The 22484-nt window shown below is 47.0% G+C and overlaps 2 protein-coding genes across 12 annotated transcripts in view; one reads left to right on the top strand and one right to left on the bottom strand.

The window, feature by feature from the left end:
* The window catches only part of LOC119396713 (protein dopey-1), a 94817-nt gene extending 79332 nt beyond the window's left edge, over positions 1–15485 (bottom strand). Inside the window, exons 1-3 of one of the 4 annotated variants that reach the window (XM_049417194.1) lie at positions 6768–6924; positions 2185–2536; positions 1488–1677 (exon numbers count right to left, since the gene is read on the bottom strand). In XM_049417194.1, coding sequence (XP_049273151.1) covers positions 1488–1677; positions 2185–2468 — 474 coding nt within the window. In that variant the 5' untranslated portion in view covers positions 2469–2536; positions 6768–6924. Of the gene's footprint in view, positions 1–1487; positions 1678–2184; positions 2537–6767; positions 6925–15468 lie in introns of those variants that run through there. The other 3 variants (XM_049417193.1, XM_049417191.1, XM_049417192.1) reach the window with 3 other exon arrangements.
* LOC119396720 (cleavage stimulation factor subunit 2) overlaps positions 1–22484 on the top strand; it is a 46707-nt gene that overhangs the window by 11888 nt on the left and 12335 nt on the right. The window contains exons 1-6 of one of the 8 annotated variants that reach the window (XM_037664026.2): positions 15858–16071; positions 16176–16254; positions 16372–16541; positions 16648–16682; positions 17179–17286; positions 17935–18408. The exons of 3 other annotated variants lie outside the window; for them this stretch is intronic. In XM_037664026.2, coding sequence (XP_037519954.1) covers positions 16014–16071; positions 16176–16254; positions 16372–16541; positions 16648–16682; positions 17179–17286; positions 17935–18408 — 924 coding nt within the window. In that variant the 5' untranslated portion in view covers positions 15858–16013. Of the gene's footprint in view, positions 1–15857; positions 16072–16175; positions 16255–16371; positions 16542–16647; positions 16683–17178; positions 17287–17934; positions 18409–22484 lie in introns of those variants that run through there. 4 more of the 8 variants (XM_049417201.1, XM_049417200.1, XM_049417195.1 and 1 more) reach the window with 4 other exon arrangements.

Below are 22484 nucleotides of genomic sequence, written 5' to 3' on the forward strand. Positions count from 1 at the left end.
CTTATTACAGTAAAATTTTGGTTACTATTGCGTGGTACCGCCCAGCTTTATCAACAAGTTAAGATAATAAGGAGACGTCTCTGGTCCCAGCAAGAATATGTGTGGTTTAGTGGCGTCAAACTCTTGTAATTTGGTCATATCTGGCGCAACCCAGTTAATTCGGCAATTCCTTGGAGCGCGCCAAGCACAAAGCACTGCAAATGTGCGACGCAAAGGAGTGATAACAGCGTTTGCGAAACAACTGAAACGACTACCGGCCTTCAGAAAGGCATGGTCGCCATCCACAGTCTTACCACAATCGCGTTGTTGGCGACCAGGCTTCAGCTGCTGCGGCAAACTTGTTTCGTTTTCGATTTACTCGACGCACGTGAACTGCGCGGGCACTATCTATGGTCGTGTCGACAGCGACTGGAGTCAAAGCGTGCCTTAAGAACAGCGTAGTCGCCATCCATGGTATGTGCATTAGCAAGCCAGGTTTATTCAGTAGCAGATGCAGTGCTCAGCAGTTTCGTGCCTTTAGCGGTCACAGTATTGTCCACAGCGGATGTGGCTCTTGGTACCTTTGCTTTGATTTCAGGTAATGAGCGTGCAATGTCACAAAACACGACAAAAGTCAAACATGGTGGAAGCTGTTGAGCTGAAGAGCTTCAGACGCGTTCGCATGCCGGCATAAAACTCACTTGCTACATCTGTGATGGACAAACGATTCAATTGTGGCCATTTTTCTAACGGAAAACTTATCGTTACGTGTGCGTGGCAGTGTTTGAGTGTCGTGGTACGTAATAAGGGAGGGTTCAGAGCATGCTTTGGCTTAAGACATGGGAGTACTTCAGCTGCGCTCACATTGTGAACGATGTCGCGAATGACGAAAATTGCAGCTTTTACACTGCTCTTATGCAAATAAGTACTGGATTTACATATTCATCAAGAAAATAAAAACTCATGGATGTACACTCAAGCCCTCGATATAATGAACATGATATAATGAATTATCGGTTTAAAACAAAGTAAATGAATAGTATTGTCATAGATAGTGTTAACAATATATACATTTATAGTGAAGTTTTGGATATAATGAACACATTTTCGTGTCAGACGCGACTTTGTTATAATGAGGTTTGAATGTAATAGATGCTTGTTCGTTCTTTTCTTGATACTTTCGATAATTCGACATTTGGTTAATTGTGACATTTTTTCTGGTCCCGTGAAATCCAAATTAATGAGCTTTTACTGTATAAATGTTGCTGTAGAAAGTCTGCTGTGCTGTGTACAAGGTGTTCTATGCAATCACGCTGGTCGAAATTTGAATCCTGCCAATTAAAAATCAGTACTTGCTAAGTAAGAAGTACTGATTACAAGTGGCATCAATGTATGTGTAAAAACATACTATACCAGCGCCGATTATGAAAAGCAATACTCTATGGCTCGGTAACATACCGTGCCAGTGCTGATTAAACCGGGCAGTAGTACTGTAGGTGAATGCCTACCATGCAGTCAATGTCGGTGCCAATGACATATAGCTGGTCCTCCATGCTAAGTCGACGGTTGTAATGGGAGACAATGAAGTTGATGGCTGCCTGACGGATGCCTGGGTTACATAGGACACACTTCCACAGGCTGCCATAGAAGTAGCTCTTCTCGACTGCTACACACACATCGAGAAGCAGCTTGTCTGTCCTGCGGGCAAATCAGTAGAAAAGGAAAGCCATGGTTTACAAGAAAGCCTTTAAAGACAGATAGTTGTTATACCATTTCCTATATATAATGCTACCTGCGTGTGTTAGTGGGAGTGTTCTGATTAGAAACTGAAATAAGCAATGTGCAATGCTTTTTTCCACTATGTTATTCCTTAATTCATGTTAATAATAAACTCAACCACAGCAAAATGCTTTAGAAAAATATGTCCTGTTAAACTATCTATATATATCCATTAACAGAGAATGTTAATTGTCTGCTTCATTTATTAGCAAAAATGTAGGCTGTAGGCCGCCCCAGCGTGGCCCTCTCTCCTTTTAGGTGGCACCCCAATTTTGTAATTTGCGAAAGCCTTAGATGCCTCATCAAATGCAAAAATTGACCGGTGTCCCGTGGCGTCGGCTCCAACACGAGTGATGCAAAAAAAGATCGACATGCGATGTCACTATATGACATCATGACATCACAGATCGCCAAAATTTTACATACCTTTCGTAGTAGTCCGAACCCTCTTCCAGACCCGGCAGGACGCCGATGAGGAACCCATCAGTCCTGGCCGCAGACGCTCGCCCAGTGGAAGGAAGTGCGTCTCGTAGAGGCTCAGAAGCGCGGGCCGCACATTCATGGCAGCGTGCGCCAGGAGTGGGAAAAGGCCAGCACCGTACAAAAAGAGCTCTTGGCCGAGCCTTTGGGGTCCCACTGCCCTCAGGATGAGGTCGTACGACTCCAGGGCCTTGAGGTGGACACCGCTGGGCAGCGCTGGGTGCATACATTGTGCCAGCCGCTTGCTGATGGTCAGACGCCGGGGCACCACCTGGTACTTGAGGTGGCTGGATATCACCTGCGTTGTTTAGTTTAGTTACTTGGGGGGACACTGCTACTGAATCATTTTTTTTATTTGGTTGATTTTGAGGAGACATGCTGAATTTGTATATTTGTGTGCTTATTTCAAGTATGCAATCATTTTTTCTAGTACATTATGTAGTTTTTAGAATATGAAAGATTTTGTGCACTTTGAGAGCAAGATTCTTCTCAGAACTGAGAAAGTTTACCTTATTTATTTATTTGTTTTATTCATGACATCTTACAGGGCCCAATAGGGCATTGAGTATGGAGACATGTACAAAGAAAATATCAGAGAAAAATACATCAGTAAGCACAGGGAAATAAATGAAAGTAAAAAAAATAAAGTACAGTGCAGTTTAATGAGATATTACCATGCAGGGCAAGAAAATGGCAAAAAATACAGTGCAAAGCATTTTCAAACAGAGAGACAGCATTTCTTCAATGGGAAAAGAATATGTAGTCGCCAATCACACAAAAAACACACACACAAGTAAATTAGCATATCAGAATAACCTGGAATGAGAATGTGTGCAATAGAACACAAATTAATGTTGTAAACGCATTTGACAGAAGTTGTGATAACTTAACGTAACAAGTGAGTCCATGTTAAGCTGGGATTTCAATCATCAATGATCAATATGCTATAACATTTTTTTAAATGGGCTTAGAACGTCCATTCTTGTATCTAGCGTACAGTTCTCCTTCCAGATTATTCTGATATGCTGATTTACCTTGGCTCCTGAAAAGTACATGAAATTTAGATATTTTAAGAACTACACATTGCACTAGAAAAATAATTGCATATTTGAAATCAACACCCGGGTTCGTACAGGTTTCAAAGGACAAAATTCAAGGATATTCAAGGACTTCAAGGCCCTGTCTCAGGTTTTCACTATCCACAGGAGGATTTTTTAAGCTATAATAGAGTTTCAACATTCTGACTAGTACTAGTTTTAATATAAGATTTGAAATATGTCCTTGTTATACTGCAGAAATGTCTACCCTTGATTACATCTAATGTAGTTCACTACACAAAACGAATGTTCACAACAGCTACCATCACTAGCATTAGCTGGGCTTCACTTTGTCAGAGTGTACTAACTTCGTGTGCTACTCATTTGATGGGGAAACAAGCAGCACAAATGCACAAGACAAAGTAAAGTCGCAAGGAGATAAGTAAAGAGAGAGAGACAAAGCAAGGGAAGCAGGCCAACAGTTGGGCAGAGAAACGAACGATAAGACAAGGCGTGGACAAAGCAGTGCAACACCAGGAGGGAGCCGGCACCAAAGCCAATATAGGGGCCTTTCACTTCATTAACGGCGTTTCATTTTTTCGTGCAGAAATTCAAGGGTTATCGAGAACAGGAAAATATTCCAGGACTTTCAAGGGCCTTGAATACGTGCTTTTCAAGTTCAAGGGTTTTGAAGGGTTTCAAGGCACCATACGCCACCCTGGTACACACATAATCTCAACAAGTTTCATCAAAATTATTGAAGCATTAAAAAAAAAAGTTTTAAAGTGGATCGTCCCCCCTTGCTCTTTATTGGTCCTGACCCCAACCAAACGTTTGCTGCGCTGTCAATATATTGGTAGTGCGCATAGTTGAATGCTTCTGAGTTGGTACGGTCATTCTCACTGTGCATGCAGGTTTGGAGCCACAGAGCAGGCCACAATCAACAGCTCATTACTGAGAAACAAATTAATTTACACTGACAAAGCATCCTTTAGAAACGTTACTTTCATGAACTTTGTGGTAATGAATTTCAATTTTTTGAAATTTTGTACCAATACCCAAACACCACTGTGACTAAGCAAAGGTTTTTGAAACGTGGCAGTTTCGACCTATGGCTCTTTTAGAAGACAATGCAGTTAACCTTTTGCAATAAAAAAAGTTAAGTAGGCTGGAGCGGATGCCGTCAAGATTCACGAAGTCAAACTGGTGTAGGAACTTCACAGTACTGCTCAATTTCTTGGCAATGCTACCCCCCCGAAAAAAAGGGAATCATTGCCTACCATCCCCCTGCCTCTTTTTTGCATCGGTTCTACCTTAGCAAGTTTATTTTTTAATCAATGTGTTTCTTTTTACTTTTTTTTTCTTTTGGTATCGTGAAGGGTACCTCACAGAGCTCAAATAATTTTACTATTTCGTGTTCCGTAAGATGCATGTGCCATAACTACAACACATAGTATCAGTAGAAACATGTGGCGATGAGACTGCAAAAAAATAAAGAACAAAATTTAGAAGTGAATGGCCCCACAAATAAGATGCTTTTTTTTTAATGCTTCCCTCAAGTAAACAGACCTTTGCAAGCCATTTAACAACCTTGATGTTTGAATACATGAGAAATGAATTTTACATGCCAGAATCTCAAGCGAAACCCAGTGTTGTATGCAGCAGGATTTTACAGTAAATCCCATGAACAAGACCTTTAATAGCTGGGGGGGGGGAGGCTAGGGGCCCGGGCCCCCTCCCCTGGAGTTCTGATGGAGTTGGGTGTTTTACCACAAATAAATAATGAAAATAGATGTTTTTCTAAAATAGTCTAGGCCTTCAGACCCCCCCCCCTCTCCCAAAAAAAGTTTCTGGCTACGAGCCTGGTAGCTAGGATGATTACATCCAATCATACTAAGTGCCAAGCACTATTGCATAGTGGGGATAAAAGGAGTGAAATAGAATTGCCTGAGGAAACATCAGACTACATATACAACACATATAGCATTTGCAGACCTTGATCAGTGTAAACAAATGCTCCATGACTGCTAGTGCAAGGACAGAAAGGGCCTTCCATTACGCTCCACATCTGCTACCTGCTCTACTGAAAAAGGTTTCTTATCACGATGACCTGTTGCAAATAATGTTCTCTGGCTGAACACACTGAGAGGAGTTAAATATAGGAAAACAGTAGCAGCCTCTCAGGGGGCAAAGCCAACTGCTTGAGAAGTTTCGGCACACATTGATAGCCGCAGATATCGGTGGGCACTGTCATTTACACCAACACCGCCATATAATTATAACAACACAGTGTGAAGGAGATGTGTGAATAATCACCTAGGCATTCTGTGTTGTCACAGCACGTGTCACACTCTGTAAATGCTCAGCTACATAGCTCGCGATGAAATGTTATGGCTGAGAATAATTCTGGGGTTTTACGTGCCAAAACTATGATATGATAATGAGGCACGCCATAGTGGAGGACTCCATATTAATTTTGACCACCTGAGGTTCTTTAAAAAGCACCTAACTGAACCCGCGCCCTCAAGCTTTGCACCGCAACACTTTACTTGCTAAGCTACCACGGTTATGATAATTCTAGTGGCTTAAATCCAGAAAAACCACAAGGGAGGACACACATCTTGTCATGGTGGCCTTTTTATTTTTATAAATATAGGTATTATTTTTAATTATATCACTTTTCAGCCTTTTTTTTTGTTACAACACGTAAAGGTGCAGCTTTTCTTTAACTTCAGCTCCATTCCCCATCGTGTATACTTGTTACAAATAGCGTCCAATCATTTACCCATGGGAACTTTTGTGCATGTTTTTTGTTCACCAGTGATTCTTTGTAAATGACACAATCATAGTCAAGCAATTGGATTCATACCTGATTGTCAATAGCTTCCACCAAATCGTCGACATAAATAAGGGTAGATGATCGGGGATTCTTTATTACATAGCTGTTTAAAGCCCAGTGTAATAAACATTAACGGTCCATCAGAACTAACCTGTAGCATTTCAGAAAGCTCTTGCTCATCTTCTTTCTGCTCATAGGAAGGACTTCAGATATCAGAGTTGGTTTTACAAGGGGTGCACTATGGTTAACTGTCAAGCAAATCAAATATGATGTTTGAAAGGTAAGTCTGAAGGAGGGGACACTTGCAAGAGGTTTCCCCCCCTCCCCCAGCCCATACACAATAAAAGGTCAGGACACTCCTGACCCCCTCCTTCCCACTCCATGATTTACACCAGTGTACATTACAGAGCGAAATGACACGGCAATGAGGCCCGCATTGCGAGGCCTGTTATATCACAAAAAAGGACATAATAAAGGACTGTACACAATATAAAGGACGTGAAATAAGCACCTGTGAACGCAACATTGTGCAATTTTATCAAGCCGCCATAATGGCTAGAATTTTTCATTCCTTGATGATATCAAAAGTGAATTTCATTCTGACTCCAGTGGATAGCAGTAGTGCTAAAAATCAGCTTTGACCACTTCCATACCTTATTCAGCTTCCCAAGGGCTGAAATGAGGTCAGCCCATTCACTGGTGTTATCAAAGCTTTTCAGAGCTTTGTCGATGGCCGTGACATAGGCACGGTACTTGGGGTCACCCAGCAGCTCGTACTCTTCTAGAACCACTGAGCCCATGTTTGAAGTGTCAAGGCCTGTATAAGAAATGCACACACATTAAAAGGGAGCTTATAGCATCAAAGAAGCACAAATACATTACGCCTGACTTCATTACATATGTAACGTTCTTTAACAGTGTGAGAGATTATTGCTTTTTCACAAAGCTGTATAGTCAAGTTGTGCACTGGCCCCTGACCACGAACAAGTTTGACAGGTTGATAAAACTGGAAGGCGCAAATGTAGCCATCACACTGGGTGTACAACATTATGAGAGGTAGTACACGGCCAAACACCTCTCAGGGCATGCCGATGCTAACCCATAAAAATGAAGGATAAATGACTTTAGTGGTAAGGAAGGGTTAAGATTATGATGAAGGGTCAATGATCATTTCGTAAATTTTTCGTTTAAAATTTAAGAAATGAAAATTTACTGCGAGTATGGTCTAGCATCACTACCACAGCTTCTGTCCTGGTATAACATGGCTCTCTTTCCTTTTTTGTTTGAAGTAGGGAAGAGTGTTTTCAGGCCAATCTCTTTGCCAAACTAGTCTACAGCAGCAGAGGAGAGTTTTTTTTTTTATGTTACAGTGGTAACAAAGTTTTAACCCTCTAACTTCCAAGCCTGAATTATACTAGACTGTTTGCATCAATATCATTAAAAATAAACACTACTCATCCACGTCACTGCTGTTTCTGGAACAAATAAGTTACGCCTTCAACGACTTGGTGCCTTGCATTTGACCTTGAGTGCTCAAGGACACTTGTCAATGCCCTGGTTTCATGCTGCTGTTCCTTGTTCAGATAAGCTTGAACCTTGCACATATGCCATGGAAATCTCTCTCTCAGAGCAGATCTCAATATTTTAGGTGAATATGAGGACAGATCAACTGCACATGCAATATATTTCTAGAATCTAGATATAATGTGCAATAATTTGCACCTCTATAGCTGTGTGCACACACACACGAGTACATCTTAAGTCTTATATATTTTAGGAAAGTACTTTGCATGAAGTTAAAGGGCTAACAACACAGAGGCAACTTGTTGTAAACAGGTGCTCCTATCTAGCCCCCAATGCTTTCCCAACTGCATGATGATGGCTGTTTCATGCGCTATGCTACACAATTGAGCTCCATATGACAGAAACACGTGCATCTTATCATTCGATCCACAAACCCTACCCCACTCCTCCTTTTGTTTCTCCTTCCCCATAAGCTATGCGCAGCAGCACTCGTAATAGGCACAGCTGGAGGTACGCTCATAAAAGTGACGACCATTTTCTGCAGCATGTGGAAGCAACTGTGATGGGCTGCTATAATCTCACAAGTTTTATATGCCTTCGTCAGAGAAGAAAGTAAGGTGTGCAGACACCCAATGCAAGAGAAGGTCAACAGACAACATTGTCTGTCTCCCTTCTCTTGTATTGGTATCTGCAGGCCTAACCTTTTCTATGACGAATTCCTACTAACTGGCTCAACTTTTCATCCTGAGCTTTATTTTGCATGGCAATTATCAATTGGCTTTTCACACACCTTTGCTGAACATATGTGTGCCAACACATGTGTTATGCTTTACTAGTGAAAAATAAAGCCTGCTATATGCTTCTGCAATGTACAGCCACCAAAGTCTTAACTAGCGTGCATTAGCGGTGACTTCTCTGTGCGTTGGCTTCATTTGACGGAGCCAAGTTGCAAACAGGGCAAGGGCTTAGCGTGCATGCCCACAATGCACGCTAAGCTGGGGTCTGCTAGGTTAGGCTAGCCTATCGTCTGCTAGGCTATTCTTTTTCAAGGACGTCATCCCATATCAGCACACTTCACATGAACAGGCACTGCAAGTAGAGAAATGGTATTGCTAGAATTTTTTGTTCTGAAGATGTTTCACCAAGAAATCGAGAAAATAAAATGTAAAGGTACGCCACATGCTTCGACTCACGAGATAAGCCGAAGAGCATGGTTTGTCTGAAGTGTGCTAATATGGGTTGATGTCCTTAAGAAGGAACAACCTAGTTGACGATGGACACAGCTGAGCACGCTTGACAAACACGGTGCTGACAAACACGGTGCTGACAGACACGGTGCTGACAAACAGGAAGGCCACCGCTCGTGCACTCTAGTTAAAGATGTGGCTGGCTGTACATCTAATTCCATAGCAAAATCGGAACAATTGGAGAGCCATAACATTTGTTAACTGCACAAGTGCACTTTGAAAGCTTAAACTAACACCACCTGACACTCTACAGCTATATTTCATGGCAAAAGACAATTTTATGTGCTGTCAGATGATATGCTTAGTTAATAAAGGCAAGCAGAGCTTGAAATGGGCCTAATTGGTGCCCCAGGCACGGGTGCTTTTGACTGCGGAACACAGTTATGGCTCCATGAGTCTCTGGACTGATTATTATTAGTGTGGGCTATTTCATGAAACTTCTAGATGTGCACATGAGTGCACCACGCGTCAGCTTTTAAGGTGACGCATTCTGGTGTCACCCCAGCTCTTTGTGACATCTACTTATCAGAAGGCGACCAAATCGTTGAGTTAACTTTGCTGCAAGTCGGAGAGTGCTCTTAACTTGTTGGGTGTCTTGTTTTTTCCAACTGTGTATAACAGTGCCTGCCACAGCACAAATAAAGATAATGATGCACTTAGATTCAGCAGTTTTGGTAGCACAGCGTTTAGTAGACTGTAATAACCTTTCGGTAGCATCGCGACTCACATGAGACCAGAAACCGAACTTGCACAGACTATGACAACGCAGTATGTAGTTTATTTCGCAACAAATTTCAATATGGTTTTAGAAACCATGTCTGCTTCATTCAAAAGTAAGCAAGGCACAAAAGCGAAAGCGTTCAACAGCTAAGCAAAATAACATATTGCTACATGTAGGCTGCCGGAATTCATATGGTCGACGCGCGTGTGTGCCCGACGAAGAGGACGAAGGTCGCTAGCTGCTCGAGCTCGTCAGAGCCGGTCTGGTCAGCGCTGCATCCGCTCTTGCAAATATATCTTGTGAATAGCGACTTGTAAAAGCGACTCGTCACTCACGTAACATATTTGGTGGAGGTGGAACGTTCCCCGTCCTCACCACGCAGCTCCGCAGTGGCCGCGTCATTCAGCCTCTCGCCATGGCTTCCAATGACAACCCGTCCCCATCTCCATCTGCGGCTCCTACGACAACCTTTGTCGCGGTCCCCACCCCCCGCGATCCCGGGACATTCTCCGCGCAACCTGGCCTCGACGTCGACTACTGGCTTCGCCTGTATGAACGGGTCAGTCAAACTCATCGGTGGGACCCTACCATGATGCTCGCTAATGTTCTCTTCTACTTGGACGGAACCCCGCGCATCTGGTACGAAACACATGAGACCGAGCTCACCAGCTGGGACACATTCAAGGAGAAGCTACGTGACATCTTTGGGAACCCGACCGGTCGCCACGCAGCTGCACGACAAGAGCTCGCTACCCGTGTCCAGTCGCCTACTGAGTCGTATGTCTCCTACATACAAGAAGTGCTTGCTCTTTGCCGGAAAGTGGACGAGGCAATGCCCGAAGCTGACAAAGTGGGTCACGTTTTGAAAGGCATCGCGGACGACGCTTTTCATTTGCTGGTCTACACCAACGTCTCGACTATCGACCGCATCATTCAAGAATGCCGCCGTTTCGAAACGGCCAAAAGCCGTCGTGTGCACCCTCAATTTTCTCGGTTGCCAAACACGGCTGCCACGTCCACCTGCTCCGATTCCGCCGCTACACCGCCCTTTGAGCGGAGTGTAACGCGTATCGTTCGACGGGAACTTGAAGCGGCAAGTCCAGCGCCGTTCCAGCCCTCTCCATTCGACCATGCCACTATACAACCAACCCCCGCGGTCTCCGTTATTCAGGCGGTCGTACGACAAGAATTCGCCAACCTCGGGTTCCCTGTCGCCTGCCCGGTCTCTCGCCCCTCGTCCCGACCAATGCCCATGAATGCATCTCGAAGTGACCCATTCGTTCCTCCACGATCTCGCAACCCAGCGGAATGGCGAACTCCCGACGACAGACCCATCTGCTTCCGGTGCCACCGCGTTGGTCATGTCTCCCGCTACTGCCGCGCCACTTGGACGCCGCCCTATAGGACCCAACTTTTCTCGCCTTCCCGCCCATATGAAGATCTTCGCCGGTATCCTCCCAGCCGTACAGACCCTACTTGTGACACACCCAACAGCCGCCCTCCTGCTCGTTCACCGTCCCCTCAACGCCGTCGTTCCCCGTCGCCCCAACCACGCCGCCACCCCTCGCCGCCCAACTTTGCATCGTACCCGACGGAAAACTAGATCGTGCAGCTCCTGGAGGTAGTGCTGCATCATCTCCTTCTGAACCAAATCCTCCGTTGACGCTTCCTACGAACAAGAACCTCATCGATGTGCATGTGGACGGTATTTCTTTGACGGCTCTAGTCGATACTGGAGCTCACGTGTCCATAATCAGTGCTCGCCTTTGTCGCCGACTGAAAAAAGTCCTCACGCCTGCTACTACAAAAGCTGTACGCGTCGCCGATGGCGGAACTGTTCCTGTCACTGGAATGTGTACAGCTCGCATAAGCATCGCCGACCGTTACGTTCCTGTCCTATTCACGGTGCTCCATAATTGTCCTCATGACCTCATCCTAGGGATGGACTTCCTATCGACCCATTCTGCCCTGATAGACTGTTCCGCTGGTACTCTTTGCTTGGACCTTCCTCTTCAGCCAGATATTCACCCCGACCTTCCACACAGCCTCTGCACCACGGATTTCATCCGCCTACCGCCTAAAGCCCTAACATTCGCCGAATTCACAACGACTTCATCCGTGTTGGATGGGCACTACGTCGTCACGCCGATTACTGATGTACTTCTGGCACGTGACATCACTGTGCCTCACTGCGTCATTACTATAGCCGCTAACCGGGTACATCTCCCCGTCATAAATTTCGGCTTCACGAAGCAAGTCCTCCCTCAAGGCATCTTAATCGCCACGTTGCGGTCCTTAGCCGATGACCACGTCACCTCTTTTGCAGCAGACGTATGCTCCAATCTTCCTTGTCGCCCACCCGATGCCACAAGCCTCGACATGGCATTGCGCCCCATGATTGCCCCAGACCTCCCCCCAGCGCAATCAGCCGCCCTCATCCGCCTTTTGGCTTCTTACCGCGAGATCTTCGACCTTGACAATCGACCACTCGGCCAAACTTCTCTTGTGCAGCACCGTATCAACACAGGTGATGCTGTTCCCATTCACCGTCGACCGTATCGGGTGTCCGTATCGGAGCGCCAGATTATTCAAGAAGAAGTAAACAAGATGTTAGCTAAAGGCATTATTGAGCCCTCATCAAGCCCTTGGGCGTCACCCGTCGTCCTGGTTAAAAAGAAAGACAACACGTGGCGTTTCTGCATCGATTACCGGCATCTAAATCGAATTACGAAAAAGGACGTGTATCCTTTGCCCCGCATTGATGACGCTCTCGATTGTCTCCATGGCGCACGCTACTTTTCATCCATAGACCTTCGCTCCGGTTATTGGCAGATTGCCGTGGACGAGAAAGACCAAGAAAAGACCGCCTTCGTCACTCCCGATGGCCTGTACCAATTCAAGGTTATGCCCTTCGGGCTATGCAACGCCCCAGCCACGTTCGAGCGCATGATGGACTCTCTGCTACAAGGGTTCAAATGGTCAACATGCCTTTGTTACCTAGACGACGTCCTCGTATTTTCACCTACATTTGAGACCCACCTTGAGCGTCTGTCGGCTATTCTCGACGTCTTCCGCAATGCTGGCCTCCAGTTGAACTCGTCGAAGTGTCACTTCGGCCGCCAACAGATTACAGTGTTGGGCCACCTCGTTGATGCTTCTGGTGTGCGGCCGGACCCTGAGAAAATTCGTGCCGTCACCAGTTTCCCAGTACCCCAATCCGCCAAAGATGTTCGGAGTTTTGTGGGACTCTGTTCCTATTTCCGGCGGTTCGTGAAAGACTTTGCAGCGATCGCTCGACCACTTACTGATCTTCTGAAGAAAGACGTCCCATTTTCGTGGGGGTCCACTCAAGCTGCCGCCTTCTCTCGCCTCATTACAATTTTGACGACGCCACCTATATTGGCCCACTTTGACCCATCCGCCCCGACTGAGGTCCGAACTGATGCCAGTGGTCACGGGATCGGAGCCGTCCTCGCCCAACGTCAGCAGGGACACGACCGCGTTATCGCCTACGCTAGTCGCCTCCTTACACCTGCAGAGCGCAACTATTCGATCACCGAACGAGAATGCCTTGCTCTTGTGTGGGCGGTCTCCAAGTTCCGTCCATATTTATATGGCACTCACTTCTCCGTAGTCACCGACCACCACGCGCTCTGCTGGCTTTCATCATTAAGGGATCCCACAGGTCGACTTGGTCGCTGGGCTCTGCGACTGCAAGAGTACACTTTTGCAGTGACGTACAAGTCTGGACGCCTGCATCAGGACGCCGACTGCCTATCTCGCTATCCGGTTGGCGAGTCGCGCACCGTCCCTGACACGGACGCTTGCGTGTGCACCGTTTCCCAACTGACCCACATAGCCGACGAGCAACGCCGTGATGCATCCTTACGGGCTATCATCGAGTGCCTCGAATCCTCACCTTCGGACCGATCTCATCGCTCGTTCGTACTCCAGAATGGTACACTATACCGCCACAACTTTCATCCAGACGGACCATTTCTGCTGCTTGTTGTACCCAAACACCTCCGCTCGGCTGTACTCCACGAACTTCACGACGTTCCAACTGCCGGTCACCTTGGTGTGTCCCGCACATACGACCGAATCCGCCGTCGCTTCTATTGGCCAGGTCTCGCACGCTCCGTCAGACGATACGTCGCGGCGTGTGAGAAATGTCAACGCCGCAAAATACCGTCGACGCTTCCGGCTGGGTGCCTTCAACCCCTCGACATTTCGTCTGAACCCTTCTTTCGCGTCGGCTTGGACCTACTCGGCCCTTTTCCCCTGTCTTCTGCTGGCAACAGGTGGATAGCTGTGGCCACAGACTACGCCACACGCTACGCCATCACACGAGCTCTTCCAACAAGTTGCGCCACAGATGTCGCCGATTTCCTTCTGCGCGACGTGATCTTGCAACACGGTGCTCCACGCCAGCTGCTCACGGACCGTGGCCGCACATTTCTATCGAGAGTCATAGCGGACATCCTACGTTCATGTGAAACGCGGCACAAGCTCACTACGTCGTACCATCCGCAAACGAATGGCCTCACGGAGCGTCTGAATCGAACCCTAACCGACATGCTTTCAAAGTATGTCTCCTCAGACCACTCCGACTGGGACCTTGCTCTACCGTACGTGACATTTGCCTACAATTCCTCGCGCCATGACACGGCTGGTTACTCCCCATTTTTCCTGCTGTTCGGCCGCGAACCCACATTGCCCCTCGATACAGTCATTCCGTTGCCAGCAGCTCCGACCACTGAATACGCCCTGGACGCTATCAGCCGGGCCGCTCATGCACGCGAAGCCGCTCGTACTCGCCTTCTGACCTCCCAAGAGAACCAACGCCGTCGGTATGATCAACGACACCGCGACGTACACTTTTCACCCGGTTCTTTGGTTCTGCTGTGGTCTCCGACCCGGCACGTTGGCCTGTCCGACAAACTGCTCTCTCGGTACACAGGGCCATACCGAGTGCTTCGTGCGGTGACTCCCGTCACCTATGAAATCGCTCCTGCTGCCTCGTCGTCTTCATCCATCCCGCATGCCAGCGACATCGTACACGTCGCACGCCTGAAGCAGTACCACTCGCCCAATGACGTTGACGTCTAGATGCGCCGAGACGGCGCCTTTGCCGCCGGGGGTTATGCTACATGTAGGCTGCCGGAATTCATATGGTCGACGCGCGTGTGTGCCCGACGAAGAGGACGAAGGTCGCTAGCTGCTCGAGCTCGTCGGAGCCGGTCTGGTCAGCGCTGCAGCCGCTCTTGCAAATATATCTTGTGAATAGCGACTTGTAAAAGCGACTCGTCACTCACGTAACAATATTTCGACTATGATTCACACAACTGTACAGCGCCCGGTTGCAGTAGGAGACAAGCCAAACCGTGATAAGCGACGTTATCAGACGAACGCACGATGGGGCACTTGTTTATTTACACCGTATTGCGTAAGCCGCCAACAAGCGTATTCGAAAAACTAGCGTCAAAAACAAACATTCCGAAGCGCAGATGTTCATCCTGTACGCGAAGCGACCAGAAAGTGGCTAAAGCTGGGACACCGACAAATCCGCACGACAATGCAGACGCACGTTTTCTCCCAGGAAAAACGCGTACAGCGCATCAAAACCTTCAGACCCCGTCAAACGCAGCTGTCACCTAAACGCCGCACCCGACAAACGCTTGCACACAAGCTGTTGGTGACGCCCAATGGTTGCTCCCGATTACGAGGAGTTGTGTAATGTGCACTATCATATGATAGGCTCAATAGTGCGTTACATCCTCACCGCAGCATGCAGCACACGGAAGAGTCTGCAGGACTGAGCGAATGACCCGTGCAAAGGCACGGCACTTGATTTATACATACCCAAAGCTGCACATTTCGTGATGTCTCGTAGCCCAGTGCGCGGGAACCTCACATTTTTCTCCGTCGCTTAGATGACAGCACGGAGCGGCGAGTTAACACGGTATTTCGGACGCAAAAATCATCGGAACGCGTACCACAGCCCGCTGCTCGCGCTCGTACACCACGCTCGCACTGCCCATAGTGAGTAGCTGACGTTGGAATGGCCACGAGTGTGAGTGGCATATCTCTTGTAAATAAACATTGTGCAATGTCAGTTCCATAACAACATAGTTATAGTTGATTTGTTTGGGTTTATATTATATACACAGGTAAAAAAAATTGGTTTTTAGTTTGATTGTCTTGACGATCGTAAGCTATGATCGTAAGCACAAAGACACAGGCTAGGGGACGCCACCGCCGATAGTTTGCAGCCGATTTGTTGCTGAATGGTGGCCGCTGCATAGTTCTTTGCTGTGCTTCGCAGAGGACAGAGGAACACATTATCTTCGTAAATAGCTACCCACACTGTCGCCGAACTGGGGAAGTCGCGCAAAAACGCTGCCGATATGACAGCTGTACAAGGGGTTCTCTCTGCCGCCGAGCGTTCTGTACGTTCGGTGTTCGGTGAGTTGGCCTTGCTCTAAAGCACATAACGCGCTGAATAATCTCATGATCACTGCATAAGGCTCTCGCTATTGTTAAATACTACTTCTCTTTGCTCGTTGCAGTGGGGAACATTCCTTACGAAGCTACAGAGGAGCAGCTAAAGGACATCTTTTCTGAAGTGGGACCTGTGGTCAGCTTTAGGTGAGCGTGTACCCAAACTTCTCGTGGAGCCGGTGTGCTTATCCGTGCGCGGGCGTTGTTTTGTACGCATCGTGGTGTGGTTGTGTGAGTTTAGTGCACTGTTTGTACACTACACAGGCTCGTGTATGATCGTGAGACAGGAAAGCCCAAAGGCTATGGATTCTGTGAGTACAAGGATCAAGAGACTGCGCTTAGCGCCATGCGAAATTTGAATGCTTTCGATCTCAACGGACGTCCCTTGCGCGTCGACAACGCCGCCAGCGAGAAGAGTAAAGAAGAACTCAAAAGTAAGTGGGCTCTTCTTGTCTGATGCAGTAAATCGGCCGTGATTGTGTGGTCAGTTTCGCTGCATGACGCTCATGTACTAACGAGCGCACAATCTTCTGCTTTCAGATTTACAGGCGTCATTAGGTGGCCCACCAGTCGAAGTGAGTATTGAAAACTGCGAAAGGGTGCAGTAAATCACTGTCGTTCGTAATGTTTCTTTGTACAGGAGTTGTATACCCGAGTCTTCGGTTTCACCAGCCGTTGGTCAAGCTCTTGCAGCATTAAAAAAAACACTACACTTCCATAAGTGATGCATCATTTGCTAAGGCATTAATCTAACCATGATCTTCGAGTACTTTCCTTCATCTGCTTGTTTCTCAAAAAGACACCTGTGCGTATTGTCATACGCATTGGACTGTCATGAGTATTCGCCTGTAATTGCAAATGGGCTGGCCTGTGCAAACTTGGCAGCTTGGTTGACTGACTTCAGGGTTTACAAATAACCACTTATGCGACTGCTGCTTACAAATTGGGAGCCTTGCAAAGCATATTGTACTTCCCCGAGAACTGTTTTGCTGAACACACTCGTATGTAAGGCATCTATTTTCTTCATTTCTGTGCGGCACTAATCGCGGTCCATTTATGATGTTTTCTCAGAGTCCATATGGCCAAGAAGTGGAACCAGAACGGGCACCTGAAGCAATTTCCAAAGCGGTGGCGAGTTTGCCACCTGAACAGATGTTTGAACTGATGAAGCAGATGAAGGTATGTTCTCTTTTTTCTTGTTGAGCTGACCAACATATCTGTGACTGCATTCCTCACTCATAAAATAGTGCAGAGTGTACGCCTCAAGTTGTGGTTCGTCAGTGTGTGCAAGTGCAGTGACTGTTAGTTACGGTATTTTGAAAAAATGTTAGTTCGTAGTGCAATTGGTGTCCTGTAGCTGCTGTTTTCTTTGAGATGCCAGCTGAAACGTTAACATAAAACTTTGTTTACCAGGGAAACAGAACTAAGTGCAGTAGAATACCTTGCTTACAGTAAACTAAGATGTTGCCTATGTTTGATTTTATATCAGTTTTAAACCCTGGGACCGGGTTAATTGGAGAAAAATTGGAGGGGCCTTCACCCTGCAGGGGGCATAATCAGGCTGATGATGATACAGTGATAGTGAACAAATGCAACTGAACAATTCTCTGGAGTTCTCCTCTTGTGCAGTAAGTCGCAGTCTTCTCTTCTTGCAGCTGTGCATTTCGATGGTGGCGAAATGCTAGAGGCCCGTGGGCTTAGATTTAGGTGCACGTTAACGAACACCAGATGGTCAAAATCTCCGGAGCCCTCCACTATGGTGTCCTTCATAATCACATCCTGGTTTTGGGATGTAAAACCCCAACAATTATTATTATCTTCTCGCAGCTCTGCATTCAGAACAACCCGGGAGAGGCCCGTAACATGCTCCTGCAGAACCCGCAGCTGGCATACGCCCTGCTCCAGGCGCAAGTCATCATGAAGATTGTGGACCCCCAGGTGGCACTGAGCATCTTGCACCGCCAAAACCCGAACCTCGCCCCACTGGGCACGGGCGCCCAGCAGCCCCTGGGAGGCACTCAGCCTGCTGTGGTGGCCGCACCAGGCCCCATGGTCACTGGGGCAGGGCCCATGGTTGGAGCAGCCGGTGGACCCATGGTTGCAGGTGCTGGGCCCATGGTTGGTGGAGCAGGGCCCATGGTTGGGGCAGCCGGCCCTATGGTAGGTGCAGGGGGACCGTTGCTGGGAGCTGCCGGCGGTCCCCAGCCCTTGGCACCACAGCCTCCGATGGGACCTCAGGGAATGGGACCACAAGCACTGGGTCCTCAGCCAATGGGACAACCTTTGGGGCAGCAGCCCGGAGTGAGTGGCTTCTCTTATCGTACCAACAACCTTGTGTTCCTTAAAGTGACTGACAACTGGCCGGAACGTGAGATAGATCATGGTGGAAATGAAAGGCCGTGAATTATAGTGACAGATTGAAGCAGCCTTTTTGCAATGTGAGCAGGATTAATATTTTTAAATCGCGTTTAAAAGCAACAGAAAACCAGTATGTCATGCTGCCTAGCGGACGAGCCTTGAAGCAGGATTATGGAGTCGTTCTCTTTGCTGTACGTAGTCTGATGGTTTCATGTGCACCATAATTAGTGCTCACAATTAGAGTATGTATATTATTATACATCCCTGCTCTATTCTGTGCTGCTTACGAGGTAAAAGGAGTTTGTAGTGACCACGTAACTCAGAGGAGTACGGCCACTAGCGTGGGTTCGGACTTAGCGAGCCAACGGGGCCGCGTCTGCCGTCGCCTCGCGTGAACTAGCGCGCCGCTGCACACGTACGTTCGAGCGCAACAGAGGCGCCGAGCGCAGCGCGGCAAGTACACAGTACTGCTCTCGAAATCCGCAACACTTTATTGCCTGCGGCAACACCACAAACGCAGTACAACGCCCGCTCCCAAAGGCGGCGGGAGAAGCAAAACAGGCTTAACCACGCCACGGGCGAAAGTACAACACAAAGGGTGCCGCTAGCACGTCTCCGCGGGCAAAAGGGCTCACGGGGACACGCCGCTGAGAGAAACGTTCCCTCGCGACTATGCTGCGAGCTCTCACGATCAGCGACCAAAACAGGGCCCGATCGCTCGAGCAAGGGCAAACTCCGCTCGCATTGGCTTCGATAGATACGGTTTTGGCGTAGTAAGACCACGCGCGAATGCACCGCACCGCTCTTCAGCCTAGCGTTCGGAAAGGACAACGTAAGGTAAGCGCTCGCCGCTGGCGCAAGGCACCGTTGGCGAACTCCGTCCGAGCGAGCCCAAACAAAGGAGCCGACGGACAGGAAAGAAAAAGCGTGCTTACCCTACGAGGTCCAGAGAGGGTCTGACTCCCCCGCCGCGCGCAACGTCTCGCGAGACGCGAGCACGCGAGACTCGAACGTGGCGCCACCGTCGCGATCCGGCGCCGGGGTGAGGAGGGTTAACGTCACCCCCGCTCGCCCAGCGCCGTAGGACGACGGAGGAGGGGAGCGACATGATCGGACATGAGGATGGCAGAAATAGGCGAAAAAACCCGCGCAATGGCGACGGCAAGCCTCAATCCCCACAAGTTGCACGCTGAGAAGCAGCTCTGCCTTCGCGGCAACTAGTGGAAAATGTCGAGCCGCGGCGCATGCGTGCTGAGTGCACACACACAACAGCTTTGCACAAACACGAACCGCTCTCGTGCTCACATCCCACTGCTTGCAGAATGTGATGTTTGTATGTGACTTCATAGTCGCCACATTAAACCTGTAGAATATAAATGTTTCACGGCGTTTTCTGTATACCATTTTGTGATTAGACACTCTGACCGGTAAGCTTTCTGTTGCGCTAAAGAAAATGGGTACCATAAAAATTGGTGGACAGTTCCTTTAGTAATACATGAGTGCTTTTGCATTTAATCTCCCATATGTTGCTGCCATGGCTGTGAATGAAGTTCACAATCTCATGCTCGGCAGCATAACACTAAATACTCCAATGGTATGCATACGTACCACTTAACATTCAGATATATATATATATATATATATATATATATATATATATCTGCATGTGAATTCAGATTTTTCAGATTTCTTACAGCGGCGAAGCAACATAACTGAAAGACCAGCTGTGGAAAGCTGGTCAGCCTATCCACAGCTGGTCTTTGGGGGCTGAGCTGAGCAACGCGTACCCGCTGTTATGCAGCCTCGGACTGCACGTGATGGGATGCACTCAGAGGCAGCAAAAAAAAAAAAACTATCGAACAGCACACCTTTTGGCAAATTAGTGTTATTTCCATTTGTCTATTTTGAGAGTCCATGCAAGCACACAAAAATGTACATAATGCCAGTATATAGACAAGAGTTCACTGCAAAAAAACAAGATTCTGTGTACTCCAAATGGTTTTTGACATGAATGGCAACTTGCATGCATGAATGCTTACATAAGACCACCAACTCACAATCTTCAAGACATGCACAAGCAGCGTATATCTGATGTACAAAATACCTTTGTTGTGTCTAATATTCATTATGCAAGCATAAATGCTATCAGCAAAAAAAAAATATTTTTTGATATCCGAAAGAAACTGTCAGACTAATATTAAATAAACTTTATTCATTCATTCATTGAAATCGCGATGGCATCTGTGAAAAAAATGTGTGTAAAGCATCTGAAAAGCCAGTGAAAGGTCTTTTTCTCTATTTTGGCAGTTCCTAATGTCTTGCTGTCAATGGCTTGCTGTACATGGCACGTCAACAATTGCAAATTAAGAATGCGCTGTGCACAATTCGTTATGTGCAACCAGTGTGACCATAAGTGATTGGCACATTTGTTCACCAGCTGCAGGCGTGAGAAACCAAGCTGTCCGCCAAGACATGCTTGCATTTCTAGAAGTATACTCAGTTTACGCTTGCTGTGTACTTGGCCTTTTTTGTAGAGCTGTGCGAATAGCGAAATTTTGGATGTGAAGCAAATTTGAATATTAAAGTTTGGGTGCAAATCAAATCGAGTATTTTTCTAACACTTTGAAGCGAAATTACAGAAAAAAAGTTGCAGAGGATCTCTAAGCATATTCTTATGAGATAGCAACATGAAAGTGTTTCTTTTGGCTAGGTTCGTGAAGAGATGGAAGGGTGGTGTTCCCTAGTTGCCTTATCAAGAATGAGGTCATGCAGAGGTCGAATTGTATGTATTTACACGATTTTGTGTAACGAGTGTTGTATCTGCAACGCTTTACACGTGAAAGGAAAAGACTAGAGCTGTGCGAATAGCAAAATTTTGGGTGTGAAGCGAATTTGAATATTGAAGTGTGAGTGCGAATCGAATGGAATATTTTTCGAATATTTCTCGAATATTTCTAGAATATTTTTTGAATACTTCGAAGTGAAATTGCAGTTAGAGAGGATTCCTAAGCATATTCTTATGAGATAGCAACATGAAAGTGTTTCTTTTCGCTAGGTTGATGAAGCACCGGCGGGGTGGTGTTTCATAGTTGTCTTATGAAGAATGAGGCAATGTAGAGGCCGAATTCTATTTATGTACATGATTTGGTGCAACTAAAGTGTTGCCGACAACACTTCCCACGTGATAGGCAAAGATGCCATTTCCTCAGCCTCTCCTCCTCTTTCAACTTCTGTGGAAGCCCAACTGATGTGGCGGACAAGGGTGTGCTCCCTTCAAGTCCGGAGTTCCAAATCTGCCTCGTAGACATCGAGATATAAGAGCATCTGAAATTTTGGATGCTAAAAAAGCTTCGGCTTCTGATTTTTCTGACTTCCTGCCCAAATTTCAGGTCCAAAACAGCATTAATTAAGCCCCCACCTCTGCGACATCTTTCATCTCCATGTTGGAACCAGCGTTTTCTTGAGTTAATACATTTGCGACCGTAGCAGAGCTTGAAAGGCAGCTTTACCGCAATGCGGAGGTGTGATGAGGTGAAGCATATTGAAAATCTAGGGACCACTTCCAATCGGACGTTGACTGTCTCTTGGCAAAGTTCGACCGTAACGGAGCTTGGAAGGCCGCTTTGCTGCAATACCGGGGTGTGATGAGGTGAAGCATATTGAAAATCTAGGGGCCACTTCCAATCGGACGTTGACTGTTTTGGCAAAGAAAAGTTCGACCGTAACGGAGCTTGAAAGGCAGCTTTGCCGCAATACAAGATTCTAATGAGGTGAAGCATATTGAAAATCTGAAGGGGTCACTTTCAATCGGACGTTGACTGTATTTGTTTTTGGGAAGTTCGAATAGTTCGAATAGTAAAATTCCAGTGCGAATCGAATCGAATAGCAAACACTATTCGAAAAATATTCGAAATTTCGAATATTCGCACACCCCTAGAAAAGACTCTATTTGCTCAACCTCTCCTCCTTTGCAAGTTCTGTGGAGGCCCAACTGATGTGGCAGACAAGTGTGCGCACCT

Source organism: Rhipicephalus sanguineus, chromosome 6 (genome assembly GCF_013339695.2).
Source record: "Rhipicephalus sanguineus isolate Rsan-2018 chromosome 6, BIME_Rsan_1.4, whole genome shotgun sequence".
NCBI lineage: Eukaryota > Metazoa > Arthropoda > Arachnida > Ixodida > Ixodidae > Rhipicephalus > Rhipicephalus sanguineus.